The sequence below is a fragment of the Lutra lutra genome, chromosome 8 (assembly GCF_902655055.1).
Source record: "Lutra lutra chromosome 8, mLutLut1.2, whole genome shotgun sequence".
Classification (NCBI taxonomy): Eukaryota; Metazoa; Chordata; class Mammalia; order Carnivora; family Mustelidae; genus Lutra; species Lutra lutra.
The window spans coordinates 106,874,015-106,897,452 of record NC_062285.1 but is presented as its reverse complement, the minus strand read 5'-3'; the positions used below and the strand labels follow the sequence as shown (position 1 = coordinate 106,897,452).

Sequence of the window (23,438 nt, the reverse complement as noted above, 5' to 3'; positions counted from 1 at the left end):
TATTACATTGTCTGGAGGAAGAAAAAAAGAGAAAGAAAAACAAAAATATTTCTTCAGGTCTGCAGTAATTTCCAGAGTCACACGTATACTAGGATCATAGCCTTGCTCTGGAAGAACTGCCCTTGACCTTTGAAAAGGCTGAATCTGTAGTACAGAAAATATGCATATCTTTCCACACATGGACTGGTCCAGCAGAGAACACCAGTATATTCAAAATGCCTGTTCGTGGCAAATCAGTTTTTTATTTAGTATTTCTTATAAAGTTAACATTACTATATCTCTGTCTGTGGGCCCAAAATATCTCATGAGCAGAAGCATGCCCCCCCTACAATTAATGTTTACCCTTGATAGTCTGTTAGAAAATCATCATGTATCAAACTCTGTGATTTCCGATTATTATAGTTTGCCTGTATTTTTTTTTTAACATTACTTCTTTCTCATGCATACACATCCAGATATATGTCTCTTATAAATTCTGCATGGTGCAGTGTTTCTTAAGATTGAGAAGAATTAAATGTAATACTGCTTTGAGAATTTCAGTGCATTCCTTTACACAGTTGATTCTGCCCTCAGATTAAGAGAAAGCGCATCTGAAGTTAAAGTCATGTAGCCCTCAGTTCTGCTACAAAACCCAGCCTGCCGCCCAGAATCTGGCAGCTGTTTTCAACTCAAGGGCCTTTACGTGGGCTCCAGCCCTGCCAGCTGGGGACCAAAGGACAGAATCCAGTGGACTAGAGCTCCCTTTTCTTATTATCTTGGCATATTCTTACTAAAGTTATTATGGTTACAAGAGCTTGTGCTTTTAGCAAAACAAAGCAAAAACAAAACAAAACAAAAACCTCTTTTAAGGGCCAGATTGCCCAAGGATTTCACAAACAATCGTGTGATTAAATTTCCATGATGACAGAAAATAGAACTATCTGAGCACATTGGAACTGCGTCTTAACCAGCCTGCTGTCAGGGATCCCCAGCCAGATCAGACTCAGGATCAGCTAGAATGGGAGTTACTCTGACAAACTGGCTCAAGAGGAAACAGAATTTAAGGATTTTTTTTTTTTTTTGAAACGAAACTTTGAATGGTATTGTAAGCCCAAGTAGAAAAAGCTATTTGGACTACAAAAATATATATATACATTATCGCACTCAGTTTACTCTAACAAGGAGCACCTAACTGCTAACACTGGCAGACAAGTTCAACATTCACAGCTATTTATTGAGCGCCTTGTCTGTGCCTCACCTTGTTCTGGATGCTTCTAATTATCTCTAAACAGAATATGTGAATTCATCGGTCCTCCTTGAGCTTATATTTGATTGGGATATAATAGATTGAGGTGTAAATGATACTCTGTGTTCGAAGATAAGTGCCATGGAGAGAAATAAGTCGAGGAACAGGGATAAGGAATGTATGGTGGGGGTGGAAGGAGAGAAGTGGGGGAGACACTCAGAGAAGGTGACATTTGAGTAAATATTAAACGTAGGAGAGGGAGTGAGCCATGTTGAGATAGAAGGCACAGGCATTCTGTACAGAGAGAATAGTAGCACAAGGGTCTTGAGGCTGAAAGAGGCCTGAGCTGTTTTCCAGGGAACAGGGATGAGGCAGTGTCGCTGTGTGGGGCAGCAGCTGAATCAGCCCAGGAGGGTAGGAGAGTGGATCCTAACTGTTGCTTTGCCTTTTATTCTCAGCCAGACAGGGAGTGATTGAGGGGTTGTGAGCAGAGAACTTACAGTAGCTGACTCAAGTTTGAACAGGTTCTCTCTGGCTCGTGTGGTGTAATATTTTTAGAGAAGTAGTCAGAAGTTTCATAAAGTCTAGCTATTAAAAATGGCTTCTGTACAACTCCTGAAGTTCACCTGTGACAATGTCATTTGCTTCCTAGGTGCCAAGGGCATATTCACTTGCCTTTTTACTAAATGTAGCAAAAAAGATGTATGTTTGTTTCTTCCCCTTTCCTGCCACTCAGCTGCGACATCACAGGAAGTGTTTCTTGCTTCCTTGGGTATAATCTACAACTCTGAATAAGGCTCATCAGCTCCATGGAGGCCTGCTTTCCATTGGCTTACACACGTTCCATGCTGAGTCCTTCCTCTGACCTTCTGCCCTTACTGCTTATCCTGCTTCCAATGCCTTTCCACATGCCCTTCACAGCCACCGTGGTTGCCATGATGCCTTCACCAACTGTTTCCATTGCCAGTGACCCATTTTCCAAAATCCTCCCACTCAGAACGTGCATCACCAAGTCTTACCATACATTTGTGTACCATGTTGTGGTTTTGGACAGTTCATGGGTTTGCTTTTTCTATCTAACCAGGGATCTTGTGAAAAACTAGGGCCATGCCTGTTTCTCTCACATTCAGCACAGGTCTGTGCTCACAGCAGGTGCTTACCATGAGTACCATGATGGTTGGCTGGTTGACCCTTCAGCCCCTTTCTCTCAATACCAGGAAGAGTGAGACCGGGCTAGTTGAGTCTGTTTTTCAGTGAAGGAATGTTGGGAAGCCCGAAGGAATGGGGGATGGTACAGCCGTCCAGGTGAGGAAGCCCCTCTAGTGTTCACCTTGGATTCAGGGCACCGGTCACTCTTCCCTGTCACAGGTGCTGAATGACTTACACGTAGAACTTACCCATGTTTTCCTTGCTATTCCCTCAAATGAAACAGCAGTTGATTTATATGTCTCTTCAGATGCTGTAACTTCAGTTTTTGTTTTGTCTCTTTGTTTCTTTTTTCACACTGAATGTGTGTTGGCAGCCTTTGCTGCAAATAGGGAGAGTTCTCACCGAAAAGCCTTCTCAGTTACGTACAGTTGACCTTGAACACCACGGGTTTGAACTGCTCAGGTCCACTTATCTGAGACTTTTCGTTGATAAACTGCAGAATTATAATGTATTTTCTCTTCCTTATGATTTTCTTAATAACATTTTTCTCTGTTTACCATAAGAATACAGTATAAAATATATATAACATACATAATATGTGTTATTCGACTGTTTTATGTTATCAGTAAGGCATCCAGTCAACAGTAGGCTATTAGTAGTTAAGTTTTTGGAGAGTCAGAAGCGCAATGCATATTTTTTACTGTACAGGGGGTTGGTGCCCCTAGCCCCATGTTGTCCAAGGGTCAACTGTATCTTCACATATTATAATACGCAATTGTTTGTTTGATGGTAGGAAATAATCAAATGCTTCATTTTGGAGTTCATAGATATTATTGATGAATTTCTAAGCATGAAAGACATATTCAAAAGAGCAAATTATACACTCCATTTTTATCATTTGTGTGTAAGATCAAAGCATACTAAGGAACAGAGAATATATTTTCCAATATAGTCCTGGTCAGGTAAATATCAATTTGAGTTTCAGCACATATTTGCTATTTCAACAATGAACGACTCAAATTGGTTTTGTAAATGGATGTCAGTTATAAGGCTCAGTAGTAGAGACAATGATTAATAATGCATTTGTCAAGGCTCGTTACAACATTTTGCTATCAGAAACAACCATTTGTTGTCATTGGGGTGTTTCACTTTCATTAAAAACAGGAGTGATTATAAATGAAAAGGAATGTAGTATTGAATTTCACACCTTACATTGCTTTCTTGTGATAGAAGTTAATTTCCCTCTGAGTTCTCTTTAAATGAGAGGTAATTTCATAGTCTAGATTACAAACAAACAAACAAAAAACTCTGAACATAGCTATCTGGATCTGAAGAGCATACTAAAATGAAGCACATGTCTTGAATGGGACTAAACAACCAAATTTACCTACTGCCTCTATACAGACATTTTCTCTACCATTGAAATTGTAAGGAGAAGTGAGCAAGGCAGATGGAAGAAGCCTCATTTAGATCCCGTGATGTATGCTTGAATATACATATATGGGCCATTTTCTTGTTAAAGAGATAAGCTATTTGCTGATAAAATAATTCAGCTTCTCAGTCCATTAACAATTTAATGTTTGAATATTGGGAATAAACGTTGGAAGAAATTATTTTTAGATGTCAGTGTTTCACTCATAATATCATTTGGTGATTTCCATGTATTACTAAAAGGAAGGAATTCTGTTATTCTGTATTATCTCAGAAAAAGTGTGTAAAAGACTATTGGTTTTTAAAAAATATTGTCATTAAAAATAATCGCTACTGTCTTTTTCCATGCTACCTAATTAATAATCTTTGCTGTGTACTTCAGGCATGAACTTCTGGAAGAAGCTCGGAGGAAGGGATTACCTTTTGCTCAGTGGGATGGGCCCACAGTGGTTGCATGGCTCGAGGTAAGAGAATGAAACCAGAAAGCTCTCAAATTCATCTTTTCAGTTTGATACTTTTTCTAGATACAGGTAAGGATGGGTTCCAGAAGTCACAGCTTTCCAGTAGCCTGGATTAGCTTATAAAAGAGCTATTTGCTTTATCCAGGAGGTTGTGGGCATTGTTTTGATCTTAACTCTGATACATTCCTGTGATTGGGGCAGAAGGAAGCACCTAGTGTGATAAAAAGAAGTTTCTCTAAATCTCACCATCTTCATGTCCAGAGAAAGAGAAGACAGCTATTAAGCCACGTATCTGTTGTTGCAAGAAAACATCTGTCCCCATCCATCAGTCCAGAGTTCTTCCTCATCCGCAGGTTACAGAGAAGAGCCATCTCTCTATTCAACACTCCTGTGTTACCCAAGAGATCACTGTCACCTGATTGCGTGGAGAACCAACCACTCCTTTGTTTGTAAATTAATTCCAGAACCTAATTCTCTAAAGCCTAGAGGCAAGCTAGGTTTAGCTGTTTGGAATAAAGCAAGAGAATAATGTGTCCCCTTGCTCCCCTCTGGGTCTAAAGTGAGTTTTACAAGAAAACAAGATCTACATTCAGCACTTTCTACAGAACACTGGGGCTGGGAAAAATAAAAACAACACCTGAGCAGAGTGGGGAGGGCAGCAGAAGCAGACTGGGACAGTGAAGGAAACACACACTTGACCACAAAAGACCCCTTCATACCACACAGTAGTAGTGTTCACAGCCTGTTCCATTCAGTTCTCTAATGTGGGCTGCTGACAGGTGCCGGGAGATGCCAATATCAGGGCAAAGAAGAAAATAGGCTTTTCTTGCCTGGCAGAGGCTCTAGGAACCCATTGTTTTAAGTGGTTGGAGATGATAAAATCCCTGACTTTCATTATCCTATCATATCCAAAGCTAACAAATTAATCAATGAGGAAAAATTAAAACCCAGTTTAGTTTAAAAACTAGTCTTATATAGATAAAGACATACTTTGCATTTTTTTTTTCGGACTGAGTGAAAGAAGCCTGTGTCTTGCTTTATTTTATTCTCTCGTGTCAAGGGATTTTTCAGAGCTCCTGCTTCCAAATATGCTTTTAAAATTACGATACTTTAAAAATCAATTATAAATCAACATGCTTAAGAAAGCACACTTCAAAATTGATAGCAGTTTTTTTGTTCAGTGTCACTCCATTAAAATGAGCTGCAGTTTGACAGAGGGTTAGCTGCTACATTGGCAAGTGATGAACAAACCCTTCGATAAAAATGAAAAAAGCCTTACCGTCATTAAGGAGCTAGGAAATGACAGGCGGTGAGGTTTTGTGCTAATTAAACCTATCCTGAGCACACAGATATTGCTCGTAATGTGCTTCTTAAGGTGACTCAAATTACAAAATGGAATAAACAAGATGAATGAGCGGGGTGATCCAATGAAAGAGAGCCCTTAAGTTTCACCTCCTTTAGCGCCTCCATGCGTGCACAGCCTGGCAGGAATGATGTGCAAACTTAAGTCTGATGCTTCACACACCATTTATCCACACCAGAAACTTTTTGAAAGTCTAATTAGGGATGATACTGAAAACAATGGATGGGCAATCCTTTGGGTAATGTTATTCAGTATAGAAATCTAAATATCTTTAAAAAGGGGAGGGGTGAAAAATCATTAGGGTTCAGTGAAGGCATATTTAGATGTTTACTTATTTTGAACAACTTGAGTCTATAAACTAAGAAGTCACCTCCCATCTTCCATCATATCTAATGGTGTCTGTCAAGGTGAGGTCAAAACCTTGTACCTCGCCTGTTAGAAGATAGTATGACCTTTTCAGTCATGTGCTATATTTAGGTTCCCCTCTGTCTTGTCTTTTATCTTAAGTCACAGTCCAGGCCATACTGACTCAAAGATTTGGCTTTTGGTTTGTTTGTCTCCCCTATAGAGACAAGTAGTGTCCTCATACGACAGAATTTTTTTAAATAGGATATCTAGGTTAGTTATTTATTACCATGTAACAAAATATCCCCAAATGTAACATTTATTTTCTTCATGGCTTCTGTGGATCAGGAATCTAGACATAACTTAGCTTGGGTTTTTAATCAAGCCTCTCACGAGGCTGCAACCAAGGGGTCAGCCAGATTGGCAGGCACCTCAAGGCTTGATGTGGAGAAAATCCACTTCCAAGTTGACTCTGGTTTTCACAGTTGTAATTCAGTTCCTTGCCAGTGACTGGTCAGAAACATCATCTCCCTGCCACCCTGTGGGTATCTCCACAGGGCTGCGCACAACATGGCAGCTGAATTCTTCCAGAGCTAGAGAGCGCTGAGAGGAGGGAGGGAGAGAATGAGGCAAGAATGAAGCTACCCTCTTTTTGTAATCTAATCTGGAAAGTGGCATCCCATCACTTTCACAGTAGCCTCTTCATTAGAAATAAGATACTGATTTCAGTCCAAACTCAAAGGCAGAGGATTACACAAAAGCAGAAATATCAGGAGGAACTCCCTGGGACTTATTTCAGAAGCTGCCTTACCACAGCGAGAAGTAATAGAGCTGAATCTCTGTTTTACAAATGAAGAACATAAGGCCAAGGTTTAGAGAAGTTCACCAGTGCCACTGAAGCAATTAGAGCCTAGCCTTCTGGTCCAGAGATTTAGGCATTGACTTTTTCTGATTTATAGCTTTTCTTCTTTCTCTTACTCTCACTATTCTCACTCATGTTTTCTCTCTGTTTGCTAAGACTGTTCATATCAACAAATAAAATAGTGCAAAAAAAAAAAAATCACTGTTTTGGATGTTTAAAGACCAAGATTTAAACTGCTCACTTGCATGTGCCCTGCTTCTTATTCACAGCTCATGATGGGAGGAAGGGAAATTGGAGAGAGTATTCCTTTTTCAAATGTGTGTAATTCAAATGCTACACCACAACCCATGTGAGTTGGTGTTCATTCAGCACTTAAGATGCGTGCAGACACTGTGTACCGATTCCATTGTCTTTCAAGAGCATCATAGCAAAGTTGAAAAATTGGAATCCCTAATTTCTAATGCATTATTCATTTTCTTACTTTCTTTGTCTAAAGTTTTCCAGATGCTTATAACTTTAGTCTCCTCCTTTAGCACATCATTTTATCCTCCAAAACTTTGTTCATGCAGAACATCAACTTAAATTCACACAACTATCGCATGCTCTAGGTAGGTATGTGAGAAATGGGGCTTAACTACAATACACGCTTGCATCAAAATCACATGACTGGAAGTGGTAAAGCTGTCTCTTTCTGCGACAGAACTCCTTTGCCCTCAGAATTCCAAAGGAGATTGATAAATTGAATTCATGCATTAAACAAAGTCGATAGAGCCTTTACCAAATGCAGCTTGTGGCTGTTCTTGTCCTTAAATTCAAGGGGGCAGGGATGGATTTGGTGATGTGCAGCTATTATGTTCAACGTAATAATATAAATTAGTTGTTAGATTGCACACCGTAGAGTTTCAATTTCAAATCTTTATTTCCATCCCTGCCTAGCTGATATTTTGTAATAAATTGCTTAATGCCTTTATGCCTCTATGTCATCTGGGGAAAATAATAATAGCATCTATCTTTTGGGGTTTGGGCAGTAAAAGGGTTCATATGTGTAAGGTACTTAGAATAGTGCCTAGCACATAAGAGATACTATTAACTGTTAGTATAATCTGTGTGTGTGTATTTATTTCCCTATCCAACAGCTCTGGTTGGGAATGCCTGCTTGGTACGTAGCGGCCTGCAGAGCCAACGTGAAAAGTGGTGCCATCATGTCTGCTTTATCAGACACTGAGATCCAGAGAGAAATCGGAATCAGCAATCCCCTGCATCGCTTAAAGCTGCGACTAGCAATCCAAGAGATGGTTTCCCTAACAAGTCCTTCAGCTCCTCCAACATCCCGAACTGTGAGTCAGTTTCTGCCCCCTCTCCCTCCCAACGCTGGACAAAAAGCAGCCATTGTAAGTCCACAGAGCCAAACTGTGGCAGCACACATTTCAATGTCAGCATGAATTATTCTGGAGAGAGTTAGCTTGCTCTTCATTAACCTTGCTGCTACTTTTAATAGGTTTTCAAGTGAGGAGCTGTGATTCTGATCAGACTTGAAGGCTGCAACCAAGATAGATGTTTGAGCTAGTTTCTAACTGAAGTCTAGGTTTTTCTCCCAGGCAACAGGATCCCAAGTTTACTCTTTTTTAAGATGTTCCCTTTAAAACAAAACTAAAAACAAACAAACAAACAAAAAGAAACAGATGAGATGTTGGCATTAGTGCTTTCTGAAGATGCAATGCCGAACTCACTTCTTTTTTTTTTTTTTAAAGATTTTATTTATTTATTTGACAGACAGAGATTACAAGCAGGCAGAGAGACAGTCAGAGAGAGGAGGAAGCAGGCTCCCTGCTGAACAGAGAGCCCGATGTGGGGCTCGATCCCAGGACCCTGGGATCATGACCTGAGCTGAAGGCAGAGGCTTTAACCCACTGAGCCACCCAGGCGCCCCCGAACTCACTTCTTACACAGTTTTCATAATTATGCAACTATGCAGATATTTGGTATTTTATAAATACCAAGTGGAAGACCTTCCTTCAAATTCTCTTTGTTTCTCCTGTATAAATCCCTATTCTTCTCATAATCTTGTCCCTACCCTAGCGCTAGAAAAGAACAAAATGTCTAAAAGAAAATGCATGCCAGATGACAAATTCATGTACTCAGAACAACTCCAAATAATATTCATTCTTTCTTTAGTCCATTGCTGAATTATATAATACCTTTTGCTGGTAAAGCATATGGTTTCTGATGTTAACTGAATTTCTCTGGCCCCATGTCTTATTGCAGAACAACAAACTATGGAAGAATGAGGTAAATTTGAGATGTGCATAAAAGATAGAAAAGTGGTATTACTTTATTGCAGTTTTCAAACATAAAACTAAACTTGAGTATAGCTTTTTCTCTGTGACCTTCAACAGTCTGAAAGAATTGGCTTCATGTTATTTGTATCTATCTTTACATTCCTTCCCAGTATACCAGATTCTAATGCCAGAAATACCAGGTCAAATTTAAAAAGGTTTTATCTTTCTTGTGTAATTCCATTTTAACTTCTTTCTAAGTAAGATGTATAAAAAAGATATAATTTAACAAATCTTATGTATAACATTATTTTTAAATGTCTATAATGTTGCATACTATAGCTGACATTTACTTAAACTAACAATAATACAGAATATGTTTGACATAAAAGCTGAATAGGCCATTAAAATAGATGTTGTAAACCAAATTCAGATCTGATAGAATGTAGTTTCCAAGTGAGCGAAAAGCATCACAGTTGGCTTGTATCAACACTCTTTTCCTAAGAGCAAATGCATACACAGTTATTGAAAATGCAAAATCGAAGCATTGGAAGTCCCAGTTTCGAGAGGAAAAGTAGAATATATTTTATGATTTTTATGTAGCATGCAAATCCATTTCTTAATGGAAAATAGAATAATTAAGCACTATTTTTCTAAAAATGTCTATGTGAACTTAAAAATTTAATTCACAAACTATTAAAATTAAGAGCATATTCAGTTTAAAGAACAGTCAAATGTGAAGAGAACTTAAAAGACTCTTCACGGTCTAGTGATCCACCTCAGTTCACCTGAAAGGCTTTATTAACTCTCCAGGTCAGGATTCTAGTGACACAGAACTATTTTCAGCTTGCTAAACTTTCATGCTCGTGGGTGATTGTAAGCTTTGGCAATTGCTCTTCTCTCTGCCTGGAACATTCTTCCCACTCCAGGATCGCCATCCTTCCCCAACTCATCCTTCATTGAATGATTCTTGAATGTTTTCCCTTGAAAAAGCTTTCACTGTGCACCAAAAGTCTGGTTTACTTCCCTTCCTCATTACCAGTCCATATACTTATAAAAATTAATTAAAAATTTCTTAATTTATCCTCCACTCTATCCAACCAAGAATATTATCAGTTTTCCATGGTTCCCAGGCCTTAATTCACTGCCAGGCAAATTGTAGAGAATAATCAGTAAACATTCATCTTAAGAATGGTGATTGTACAAGTCACTCTATCAGCCATTACAGAGGCTATGAAATCTGTATGGCCTTGACTTCAGAGATGACAACTATGTAAGGAAAGTAAGATTTGCTCAACACTAGGAGATGAGATAGTTTAATTTCTTAATGTTAGGCAGAAGCAAAGAGTTGTGAAGTTCCAAAGAAGGGGAAACCATTTCTGGTTGAATAAGGCTTCAAAAAAGAATTAACAGAAACAAGATGGGATCGGGAGGGAGACAAACCATAAGACACTCTTAATCTCACAAAACAGACCGAGGGTTGCTGGGGGTGGTGGTGGAGAGGGTGGTTGGGTTATGGACATTGGGAAGGGTTCGTGATATGGTGAGTGCTGTGAAGTGTGTAAGCCTGACGATTCACAGACCTGTACCCCTGGGGCAAATAATACAGTATATGTTAATAAAAATAATTAATAAAAGAAGAAAAAGAAATAAATCAATCAATAAAAAAGGAATTAACAGTTCAAAGGTAATCTGAAAAAAGAATTAACAGTTCAAAGTTAATCTATTATTAATTTTTAAAAATTATTAATTTTGTTTAATATTAACTTTTGGATAAGACACCTTTTCAGTCTGCTTCCTTTATCTTTTTATAAAGATAAATTATTTTGCAACATTTATTATTTATATATTTTTTAAACTTAGTATAGCATGAACATTTTCCTCATATGTTAATATACAGTTATGGTATCATGTTTACTTGCTGCATAATTCCTTCATGGAAATACCATAATGTATTTAACCAAATCCCTAATATCGGACATTTTGCTTATTTAACAATTTTCATTGTATTCACAATACCATAGTGGATACACACATAGTTATACTGTTGCATAAACTGTTTCCATACAACATTTATGTATAGGGCATTTATAGGCTTATTACTATGAATCTTAATGACCAGACTGTATTGTGTAACCTTTCCTCATCATTTTGTTAATATTGTTACCTTGCTTAAATTTATATTTTTATTTTTTATTTATTTATTTATATTTTTACACACAAACTATATCTTTTATTTGTAAGATTTGTTTAGGTCAAAAGTTCTTTTATATATAAGTTAACACTTTTTCATATGCATATTGATTTAGTATTTAAATGAATTACCTATTGGTAATTTTTTCCATTTTTCTAAAGGATACAGGAATATCCCTCTTTTTACTAATGTGTAAAAATTCTTTATTCAGAGAGGATATATACCCTTTACCAACTATTGATACAAGTTACATAAAAAATAAGTTGTATCTATTTGTTTTAAAAATGAACTACTGAAGCCTGCCTGGCTCAGTTGTTAGAGCGTGTGCCTCTTGATCTCGAGGTCACGAGTTCAAGCCCCACGTTGGGCATGGAGCCTACTTAAAAATGAACTACTGAATACTTTTTCTTCCTTTTACTCCAAGATGGAAATATTTACTCATATCTAATACATTTTAAATATGATTTGCTTTGCTTATAAATTTCTAGTAATGAATCCACTACATAAAGTGAAGACAAAAACATCTTTTAAAGATTTTATTTATTTATTTGACAGAGAGAGATCACAAGTAGACGGAGAGGCAGGCAGAGAGAGAGAGAGAGGGAAGCAGGCTTCTTGCTGAGCAGAGAGCCCGATGTGGGACTCGATCCCAGGACCCTGAGATCATGACCTGAGCCGAAGGCAGCGGCTTAACCCACTGAGCCACCCAGGCGCCCCAAGACAAAAACATCTTAAAGTCATCACCTAAGATTATATATTAGGATCCACATTTTATTTTATTTATTTATTTTATTTTTCTTTTTAGAGGGGGTTAGGGGTAGAAGGAGGGGGAGAAAGAAAATCTTAAACAGGCTCCATGCTGGACGCAGAGCCCAATTTGGGGATGTTATCGTTTCTCCCACAACAGTGTAATTATTTCAGACCATACATGTGTTTCTTTGTGCTCAGGTTTGAGTTCGGGTTCCTCAGTCAGGTGTATCTTGCTTATTTCCTCATATTTTCAAGAGAAAAAGACAAAGTCATTTACACTGACTTTTTTTTTTTAACTGAATGGAACTTCTATCTGATTCTGCCTCCTTTCCTGTCTGCATGAAATGGGCCAGACCACCCAAAAGAAAATCTAATATTTACATTTATTACTTTCTTGGGTCAGCCCTAATTTTCCAGCTTTCTGTTTGATCTTTCTGAGCTGCTGCTGTTGTGGAAAGTCTCTTACCTAATGGAATCGGGATAGAAATACCAGTTCATTGAAATATTTGGTTAAAGAGGGATGTCACAGATAATAAGTACATGCTTTAAAAATTTTATCTTCAATAAAAATATGTAAATGTTCAGGCACTTGCCAATTTAGATGAAACACTTAGGACTTTTCTTTGCGTACAATTCCAGTGCCTGAAGTTCTACATTATCTCTTAGAACTTCATCCATAAAACATCTTCAATTTTTCTAGTATGAATTTCCTTTTAAAGTGATAATTTCAAGATACTGAACAAGCTATTTGAGTGCAGGATCCTCCTGGACATTTACAATCTTTTCCCCGGACTTTGATGAAGTTGTATCTCACTGATAACATGCTATAAGATTTGCCAGTATCTGTCTTTCCAAATAATTCAACTCAGAGTTAATATGAATGAAACTTTTATTATTACTTTATGTTATATTTATTTAAACTGCCTAATTAAAAAAACAGTGCAGTAGAAAAAAATAGGTTTGGGAACACAGAATTCAGCAAATTCCAGCAGAAATGTAAGGCATAAAATAGACATCAGTCAGCACAATATACATGGGAAACAAAGAGCGTTTATGAAACGAAGATTTACTGGAGTGGAGGTTGCTTAATAAAATTTCTAAAGAAATTATAGAAAATTTCTAAAGAAATAGTAGTAAATTTCTAATGAAATTGTGATGATATCCAACATCAGTGGACACCTAAGTGTCAGGTGCTGTTCAAAGTGCTTTACGTGTTATAACTCATTTAAACCCCACAACAACAACATTATGAGATAGGTACTTTTTTTTTTTTATCTCTTGTATAGATGGAAAAAAACTGCTGTACAGAGAGGTTAAGCGACTTGCCTAAGGTCACACCGCCTTGTGGTTTGCCCCAGAGTATATGCTATGATTTAGTACACCCTCTTGCTTCCTGCATCGACCTGTTTTCTTTTTTACGGCGTTCTTCCAGTCTGCTTTCATTCCCCTTTTCATTATTAGTAAACTCATAATAAAGTGAGGTGCAGTTGTGCAAATGCTAGTCTTCATATAATGGAAATATTTCTTTTCTTATATTGAGAAACATAAAATCAGATGGGGAGAAATGTGGATCTGGGCCATTCGAATGTGAAAAGTAAATGTCAAGTTTATTTACTTTGCAACTCAATTACCAAGTAGAATACTACTGCAAAATGATCTAGGAAGTAACAGAAGTGACTTCCAGGTAGATAAGGTTTAGGATTATCCTGAGATCTTGCTGCTTTACTTATTTTCTATTTCTGCCAGCAAGAGAAGTGATTATTTTCCCATAATTAATTTTTATGAGTTATATGTTAAACTAATTTTAATATTTATTTTTATGCTGTAACTCTCTCCTGAATGACTTAATTAGGTAAGTGCTTTAATCCAAACATCCTTTAGGAATTTTCCTCCTAGTTCTCATTTGATAATACTATCTACATATTCTTCTCTGATGGGACTAAGGTGAGGCAATCAAGGCAGGTCAAATACAAAATTGAGGGAGGCGAGCACTGTCGGTTGCGGACCTTGCATTTGCATAGCAATGAAGGCCCTCTACCGATTCTTTAAGATACACTCTTCACTGAAATGCTTGAGCTCTTTATGACTTACCCAGGTGAAAGTTCCAAACCTTTAGCAGGTGGTGAGGAGAAAGAAATCTGAATAATTGACTTACAGTGCATGGGCTTGCTTATAAAATCAACTTGTTGAAACCTTGACAATGTCTAAACTATTGGGTTGTGCCAAAGCTATTTTATGAGTTACTTTACAAGATTCTGGAACAGACAGTGCTCCTCACAGGTAAAACCACAGATCAAAAGAGAACAACACACAACTTGGGAAAGTTTGCCAGCCATACTTTAGAAAATTGCCCTCGGTATATGTTATTTTGCATGTAAAGCTACAGATAAAACCCTGGCTTCCAGCATCTTGCCTGTTCCAGAATTTGATAATAGACCAACCACTATAGACTTTAAGATAAACTCTGGAGGGGATTATACATGTACAAATTCCAGTATGAGATAGTACCGTCAAGTTTACTCTAGAAGGAGGGAGATCTTAATTATTTGGATTCACAGTTAACATAGAAGCTACAGAAATCATAAAATGAGACTGGCTAAAGTGAATTTCAGGTAATCATCACAGCAGCTCACTTTGAACAAACAGTACAGCCGTTCGGGTGGACCACTGTGGTCACTGGGTGTAAAGGGTATGTGACACATGAGTGTTAAGTTCTTTTTAGTATAATACCCTCTTTACAAAGTTAATAAAAGCAATTTATTCTGTAATTTAATGATTCACTCATCCATATGCCTCTGTCTGTTTATATTGAGCACCATTTCCAAAAGTTGGGTGTAGAGGGGAGGGTCTCTTAATAACATAGGTGACTCCAGTATTCAAAATAGTTTCTAGGGCACATAGTTTTATCTTATAGGGGAAAAATTCAGATATACCCTAAATTTCAAAATGGTAGGAAAATGAGAATTTTGCACATATAAATTTTACAAATATGTTGGCTGTCCTCTGGGATTTTTCTTAAGTATGCTCTGTGTCCAATTTGGGGCATAACTTCCCTTTGTTACTGAACTAGAGATATATAAGTTCTTATTATATATTATGCATTACTCATATAGATATATAATTCTCTTATAAATGAGATTTATCTTACATTGAATTATACTCATCAATTTAGTTTATATGTTATTTTTCAAATTATACTAAATTACATAATTTATAATAGGAGGAAAATTCAAACAGTATTATTTGTTGGTAGAAGAGGCCAGAGAGAGTTACACTGAAGGCTTATGTTGGGCATCAATTTTGCTACTTCCGATTCTAGACCCCTTCCAAAATAAGTAGTAAGCAATTCATAGGATATAAATTCCATTGTAACTATAGGATGGACGTACTTGGACGACCTTGCAATGTTCATAAGGATTCCCGGTGAAACGGTGAAATTTAATGAGAAGTGATTCCCAGTAACCATTCCCATCAACAATATGTCACATCTGTATGTTACTAACTGGACTTTGGTTTAGAAATTGTGCATTATTCAGTATAGAGCAAATATCATGGGTTATTTTATTTAGAAAGCAAATGAGACTTTATAAAGAATAGTGCCTGCAAAAAGGAAAATTTCCTTTTACATCATGTTCTTCTCTATAATGGTATAGGGCACTGCTGAGAAATTGGGAATCCTAGGTTTTGTAATTTCTGACAGCATTTAGTAAGGTTGAAGAAAATAGTCTTTAAATTAAAAATAGCATTTCACTTCCTTTTCCTCTCCAAGAATATAGGAAAACAACATACTTAAGGAATTATAGAAGGAAGAAATCATTTGGGAAAAGCTGATACTAGTTTCCAGACAGGTGATGATAGTGCTCTCTTTCGCTTTGTACTGACCACCAATTTTCTCTTTTCAAGGACAAGGAAGAATCAAAACTTTGTGAATGACATACTGGTAATTGCACAACAAAGTACCTGTGCCTTTGTTTTCTGAAGAAAAGTAAATACATTCCTCTACAGATCAAATTTAATCAGTTCTTTATGATTACAAAAAAAAAAAAAATGGATCCATTAGCTACCTACCTTTGAAATGCAAATCTTGGTGTGGCCTTTTTCCTGATTAATAATCACAGGAGCATCATTTTAAATCTATCCCACAGGAGCTTCACAGCATCCCTCTTTCTATTTAATCTTTTTAAGTAGAAGAAAAAGGAAGCTGTGAGCAGACCAGCAATGCTGTCTCTCCTGTGCATGTTGTAGAAGCAGGAGCACAGTCCTGTTGCCATGGGGCTGGTAACTTACAGTTCTGCTGCCTTTCTTCTTTACCACTGCTTCCCTGCCGTGGACCCCACTGCTCCCCCACCGGGCCTCCTCCCTAGCCTTCAGGCAACGTTTGGGTGACCCATGAAGAAATGGAAAATCTGGCCGCTCCAGCAAAAACGGTTAGTCTTATGGCTTTGTTAAACATGAAGAAAAGTCCTTTGGCTGTTATTGGGATGAGAGAGCTATTGTGTGTATGACAGATGAGAGTAACGGGTATGTTTACATAATGAAATGCATGAAAACTAACATTTTTCATTAAGGTTTCATTTTACTGCACTTGGATGTTGTAAATGAAGCAGGACTAGATGGTCATAATGTGGTTAATATCGGAAGAGTTAGTAATATGCAGGCGATAATCAAGGATTTTATAATGCTTATTTATCCATTTTGCAACAGTGGGAATTTTTAGTAACCGATATCTCTTAGTATTGGGCATATTCACAGGCAATGCATGTTCTCAAACCCAATTAAACATGTAATAGAAAAGTCCAGATTGAACACTCCTTTTTTTTCCTTTTTCTTTTTTTAAAAAGATTTATTTATTTATTTGAGAGAGGGAAAGAGGGGAGGGGTAGAGGGAGAGAGAAGAGGAGAGGGAGAGAGAATCCCAAGCAGACTCCCCGCTGACCACCCAGTGTGGGCCTCAATCTCACACAATCACACAATAGTGACCTGAGCTAAAATCAAGAGTCAGATGCTTAACCGACTGATCTACCCAGGTGCCCCGAAGTCTCATTTTTAATATAATCATTTAATTTCTTGTACTTTACCAATACAGAACTTAAAACTCCACCCCTCCAAAAAATTCTATTCATTTGATACTCGAACCACAGGCTTAATGAAATTTTTAGTGACTTTGATTAGAATTGTCAGCTTTTAAAAATATAATATTACATATAGTCGTTTTTCATTTAAAGTAACAAAGCTGAGTATGTCATACATTTTATTCTTAGCAGCTGCTTTTAATTTAATGTCCTTTTGGTTGTATCTATATGTGAAAAATTGATTATCTAGTTTATGAAGGATAAAAATGTCAGTGTCATTTTCTAACTATATTTCTAGTTCAGTTTGTTGGACTTTACTCTTGTTTACTTTTGTTTGTTGTTGACTATTGCTGAAATCTATTTGATTACTACAAAGCTTTGTTAGAGGGCAACAGTTACTTTTTGTACTTCATTAATTTACTTTGTTAGATTTTTATTTCATTATGTGTGTGTGTGTATATGTGTGTATGTATACATTTACATGTGTTGTATACTTGTATGTATACAATCAGGAATTTTTATTGTAGCTTTTTTTTTACATTAACATTTGGAAAATAACATACTTTTAAGAATAAAAAAAGGTTTGGGATGACCAGATCAAGTGTATCATGAAAAGTCCATATGTCATATGTGTGTATGTTTAATTGGAATTAACTAGAAACTATGTGGTTGCTATTGAACTGCTAAATTGATTACTGTGGGTTTGAATAAGGATCAGTATTTATCTAGTTAAGTCATAACATTTTCAATAACAAACAATTTTGCTCCCGCTAGAATAATTTTTATTGTCTTCATTTGAGATTAATTTATATTTATCTGCTTTATTAATCATTCCCTGCTGCTAACACAGAAAGAATCTGAGGAAGGAAGCTGGGCCCAGGTAGGAAATTCATATGCTCTAAAACAATATCATTTAGTATGCTATGAGGATATAAAGTAAGAAACTGTAGTATGGCATAATATTATAAATCTTCACTTAGCTTAGGTTAGTTAGGCTTATGTGTATATTTGAATATGCTATGTTTAATACTATATATGTCTTTTTAATTCTCCATAATTTGCAAAGAAAATGAATATCATTTCCTATCTGGCCTCTTTGAAAGGGAAATTTTCTTTCTTTTTCAAAAGAATGAACTGTAACTTAAATTTCTCTGAAATTGCCCCTGAATATATTTAATCAGGAATCATTCAAGTTGGATATAAAAGGGGGTGTTTAAAAAAAAAACCTTATGAAACATATGCTTTAAAGAATAATGGAAAGTGTGGGCGGTCTGGGGTCGAAGGCTGTGTGTCCACACTGAGCCTGCAGGTCCGAAGCCCCTTCCATTAACTGAGATGACGATATGAGATAGGAATCTGTACTTTGAACAAGCATGTGTGTTTGCAAGGAAACTGCACATTTTTTCAGCATTTCCACATGACATGCAACCAAAAGAATTAATGCATGCGATCGCACATCTGATTCAAACCTTTGACTCATGAGGAAAATTTGGTAGTTTTTACTAGGACCTATATTTAAACATTCATTAAATTAGGGTGGTATTTGGGTTTGATTTTGGTAAGAATTTCATCCTTTTTAAGAACACACAAAAGAAGGGGAGCACCTGAGGCTTCCATTAGAAATACATGTTATAATTACAAGTGTGACTTGGTTGTAACATAAAGAACTAAATAAAAGATGCTGTAAAATTAGTAGATAGTGATAGTCCTTTTTAATAATTGGTTTAGAGGCGATGATTGACTTGGTTTTCATTTCGGCTGTCATGAACAATGGTTAGATGAGTTCACTCATATTGTTACATTAAATAACTAGATTATTTGTCTTTGTTTTTTGATGATACCCTACTTCTTAAATACAGAGTCTGTATATCTAAAAGAGACTGATTCTTTCCAATCACCTTTATGGACCCTGTCTGCATGCTTCACTAGACAGCAACAGTGTCCACACTGCATGCAATCTCTCACCCTTGTTGCTCCTCTCTCTATTTGTTTACCAAAGTTTCTATTTTCACATTGAGATTTGCCATTATACCACAGCAATGATAGCAGTAACATTGAAGAGAAGGAAATGGTGGGGTATTAGCTGACAGATAAAAATCAATTAAATTAAATAAATTTAACTATGCAAAGAATCATTAAGCTCAGCATTTATATTATGCCATTAATTCTATTTTTTTAATTTAAAAATGTATATTTGTATAGAATGTAATTTCTTCTGAGAATACAAAACAAACATAATCTTTTTCTGTAAGCAGGTGCCATGATACATGTACCCAAAGTTCCATTTTGTCCAATTAAGTCAAACACTTAAAGGCTAGGTATTATTTCTGCTTTTTTCCCATATAGCATATTAATTAAATATCAGTTATAAGAATATGCAATATCCTCCTATTACCATCTCATTTTATTGGCTAAGAAACTTGACTGCTATAAAACAATTCTAGTGTCCGGTTTTTCTACAGACTCTGGCTTATGGAGATATGAACCACGAGTGGATTGGAAATGAATGGCTTCCCAGCCTGGGGTTACCTCAATACAGAAGTTATTTTATGGAATGCTTGGTAGATGCAAGAATGTTAGATCACCTAACAAAAAAAGATCTCCGCGTCCATTTAAAAATGGTGGATAGCTTCCATCGGTAGGTTTTTTCAAACAGTAATTAAAATGAAACAGTAAATAATGTGTATATTACTAGAACAAAAAGATGTCTAAGAAATAGAGAATTATGCTATTCAAAACATCTGTGTGCATATACTTGGCACATATTTTCATGCAGCAAATTTCAGTGACTAATACAGACTATCTAATACAGAGCAAATTACAGTGACTATCTAATACAGAGCTGTGTACATATTATGAGCTCAAAGTTCATGGAACCACACTTGTACACAATGCAATATAACTTTTTTTCTGTATCTTTTGGAAATTCCATATTTGTGATTTGTATCTGTGTATGTTTTTATATTAGGAAATTATTTATTAAGGATGAAATTAAGTCAGTTTCAACTCTATAAATATACATATAGTTATAAATTATATAATTTAGGTATATATTAGAAAAAATTTGAGAAGGAATTCTCTGAAGAAACTGTTTCTTTGTTTTCATATAAATCTTTTAATGTTTTTATTTGCGCATTAATTTTCAGAAAAAAACACTGAATGAATTGTGAGACAGCCATAAGGACCCATGAATAAGATGTAACCTCTTTTTTCAAGTTGTTTACCATCTAGAGGGGGAAGAAGAACCTTGTTATAATACCATGTCATAAATGTCATGCTGATATCTTTGTAGGTTATGTGAGAAATTGTCGGTTGGATTATGATTCTTTTTTGTTCACTTCAAGTTTTTATTTATTTATTTTTTAAAGATTTATTTATTTGTTTGAGAGAGAGAGCACACCGAGCAGGGGGGAGGAGCAGAGAGAGAAGGAAAAGTAGACTCCTTGTTGAGCAGGGAGCCCAATGTGGGGGCTTAATCACAGGAACTTTGGATTATGACCTGAGCCAAAGGACTGAGTCACCCAGGTGCACCTCAAGTTTTTATTTCAATTCTAGTTAGTTAACATACAGCGTATTACTAGTTTCAGGAGAATTTATGGTTCATCACTTACATACAACACCAGTATCCATCACAAAAATTGCCCTCCTTAATACCATCACCCATTTAACCCTTCCCCTACCCAACTCTCTCCATCAACCCTCAGTTTGTTCTCTATAGTTGAGTTTGTTTTATGGTTTCATAAGTATTTTTTTATTATGATAAATTAATAAATATAAATCTAGTTGATTTTGGCTTTCAAACCCCTATTTGTTCACATCCTGTCCAACATTTAATTAGTGACTAAAATGAAAATGGTATAAAAAATCAGATATGTTGATGACATAAAATTAGGATAAAGAGATAATTGGAGCTCTTCAATTAAACTTATGGAGGTGTTTTGAATCTTAATACAGTTGTTGATACTGTTGGATTAAATTTAGTAGAGATAAGTGTGATGTGGTTTTTAGAAACCATTAAAATGTTGGATAGGAATCCATGATTTAGAAGTAGATCAAGTGAAAAAGTTATGATTTATACTTGGCACAGAAATCTCAGTTTTGGTTAATGGCTTACAGGACATATTTAGACTGTGTTTATTGTCAGACTCAGTGAAGTTCTACCATATGGTGAGATGACAATAAGAAACTGTATTAATATATAGGCATTAAATTGTTATTGATAAAGTGCTAAGAGTCCACTGGAAAAGTTAAATTAATTTTTTTAAATATATTTAACTTTACTTATTGTTTTTATTTTGAGAGAAAGAGAGGGAGAGAGAGCAAGTGAATCCTCATGCAAGCTAGGAGGAGGGCAGAGGGAGATGGAGAGAGAATCTTAAGCAGGCTTGACTCCCAGTGTGGAGCTGGATGCGGGGCTCAATCCCACGACCCTGAGACATGATCCCAAGATTATGACCCTGAGACCATGACCCTAGCTGAAACTGAGAGTCAGACACCCAACTGACTGAGCCACCCAGGCACCCTGAAAAGTTGAATAAATTAAAGACATTTAGCTTGGATAAGGAAAGACTTTAGATGTTTTCCTGTTTTGATATTATTACATGGTGGAAAAATAATATTTGCTCTGTTGAACATGTGCTTTTCTAGTTCAAATAATTGTAGATAGTAGGGTGAATGATTTCTGTTCAATAGAAAGAACAGCTTTGTAGGACTCCCAATTACCCTATCGTATACACATTATTAGGCCATGAGTTCCCTGTCCTTGAACTCAAATTTTATGTGGTTGTAGTAGATTTTCAAATATTAGAATCTTTGATGACATATTTGCAGCTGTTTCCCATTCTTCACTGATTGACTTTTGTTTTACATTATAGTAAAAATGATTATTACATTGATCAAGGTTTTTTTTTTTTAATAAAAATTACAGAAACAGTGGGGTTCTCTTGGTTCAGGGAAATACACGAGCTTCATCTTTATGCTATGCTTAGTTCTGACCTAAAGCGGGTAGAACTGACTGCATAGAGCATCCCACTGTCATTATAGCCCAGTTTTCCATCTGGTAGACATTGATGTAATAATATATATCCTCCTTATAGTACAATTTTATATTACGTATAAACACTTGACAGAAATGAGCCAAGAGCCATTGGTTTAACCTCAAGCTACCTAATGTCTATGGCTGTTATTACATCAATGTTATCTGTTTTTCCACTACATTAATTTGTTGGGGCTGCCATAACAAAATACCACAGACTGTGTGGCTTAAATAACAGAAATTGATTTGATCACAGTTCTGGAGTCAAGAAGTTCAAGATGAAGGTTCAGTATGATTGATTTCTTCTTGGCTTGCAGATGGCTGACTTCTTCTTGTGTCTTTACACTATCTTTCCTCTGAGTGTGCACTTTCCCTGTTTCTCTGCATGTCCAAATTTCCTCTTCTTTTTTTTTTTTAAAGTATTTATTTATTTAAAGAAAGCTCTACACCAAACATGGGGCTCAAACTCACTACCCCAACATCAAGAGTCACACACTCTTCTGACTGAGCCCACCAGGCACCCCCAAATTTCCTCTTATATGAGGGCACCTACCAGTGAGACTGGAATAGTATCCACCCTAAGGGCTATATTTTAATTGATTTACCCTTTTAAAAACCCTATCTTCAAATATAGTCATATTCTGAAATACTGAGGATTAGGGCTTGAACATTTGAATTTGAGGGAACATAATTCAGCCCATAACACTTTGATTTTTTCTCATTTCTTCTGATTCTGAAATATTTTAACTCAGCATTGTTCTTACTAAAATGGAAGGCTTAGAAATGCATCCAGTGCTTGGGTGTAAGCTGGCCAGTGTGTATGGCTAAATTTGTGTGTATTTCTAAACAAGAAATCACTAATAACAATGCTCTTTACTCTTGAAGCCTAGAAATTCTTTTTTCCTATTGTACTCTTTCACGTCTTTTATATTTAATATCACCATGTCTTCTTTCTTCTCTCTGAACATCTCTAGTGTCTGGATTTTCTTTGTATGCTCATGGCAATTGTCCTTTCTGTGTCCTTTATTTTCACAGCATTGACCCCTTAATTGATTTCCCTATCCTTAGGTTTACCTATTCTCCCCATCTCCAATTTTCCTGCCAGGTTAATCTTCCTACACCGAAACCAAAAAAAAAAAAAAAAAAAAAAATTATGATCAATTCTTTTTGCTGTGAAAACCATCCAGACAGTTCTCTATCACCTAGATGTATTCCACACTTAGGCTGAATTCAGGCTTTCCATAATGTTACCCCATTCTCCATATGGAATCATAT

At 36.3% G+C, this 23,438-nt stretch overlaps 1 protein-coding gene across 16 annotated transcripts in view; it reads left to right on the top strand.

Annotated features, from left to right (window-relative positions):
• Positions 1-23,438, top strand: part of PPFIA2 (PTPRF interacting protein alpha 2) — a 494,134-nt gene that overhangs the window by 455,140 nt on the left and 15,556 nt on the right. For 11 of the 16 annotated variants that reach the window (XM_047740329.1, XM_047740328.1, XM_047740334.1 and 8 more), the window contains 5 exons: positions 4,188-4,269; positions 7,973-8,173; positions 16,421-16,483; positions 17,979-18,008; positions 19,573-19,766. In XM_047740329.1, the coding sequence (XP_047596285.1) occupies positions 4,188-4,269; positions 7,973-8,173; positions 16,421-16,483; positions 17,979-18,008; positions 19,573-19,766 (570 nt within the window). The remainder of the gene's footprint in view (positions 1-4,187; positions 4,270-7,972; positions 8,174-16,420; positions 16,484-17,978; positions 18,009-19,572; positions 19,767-23,438) is intronic. The other 5 variants (XM_047740338.1, XM_047740332.1, XM_047740331.1 and 2 more) reach the window with 1 other exon arrangement.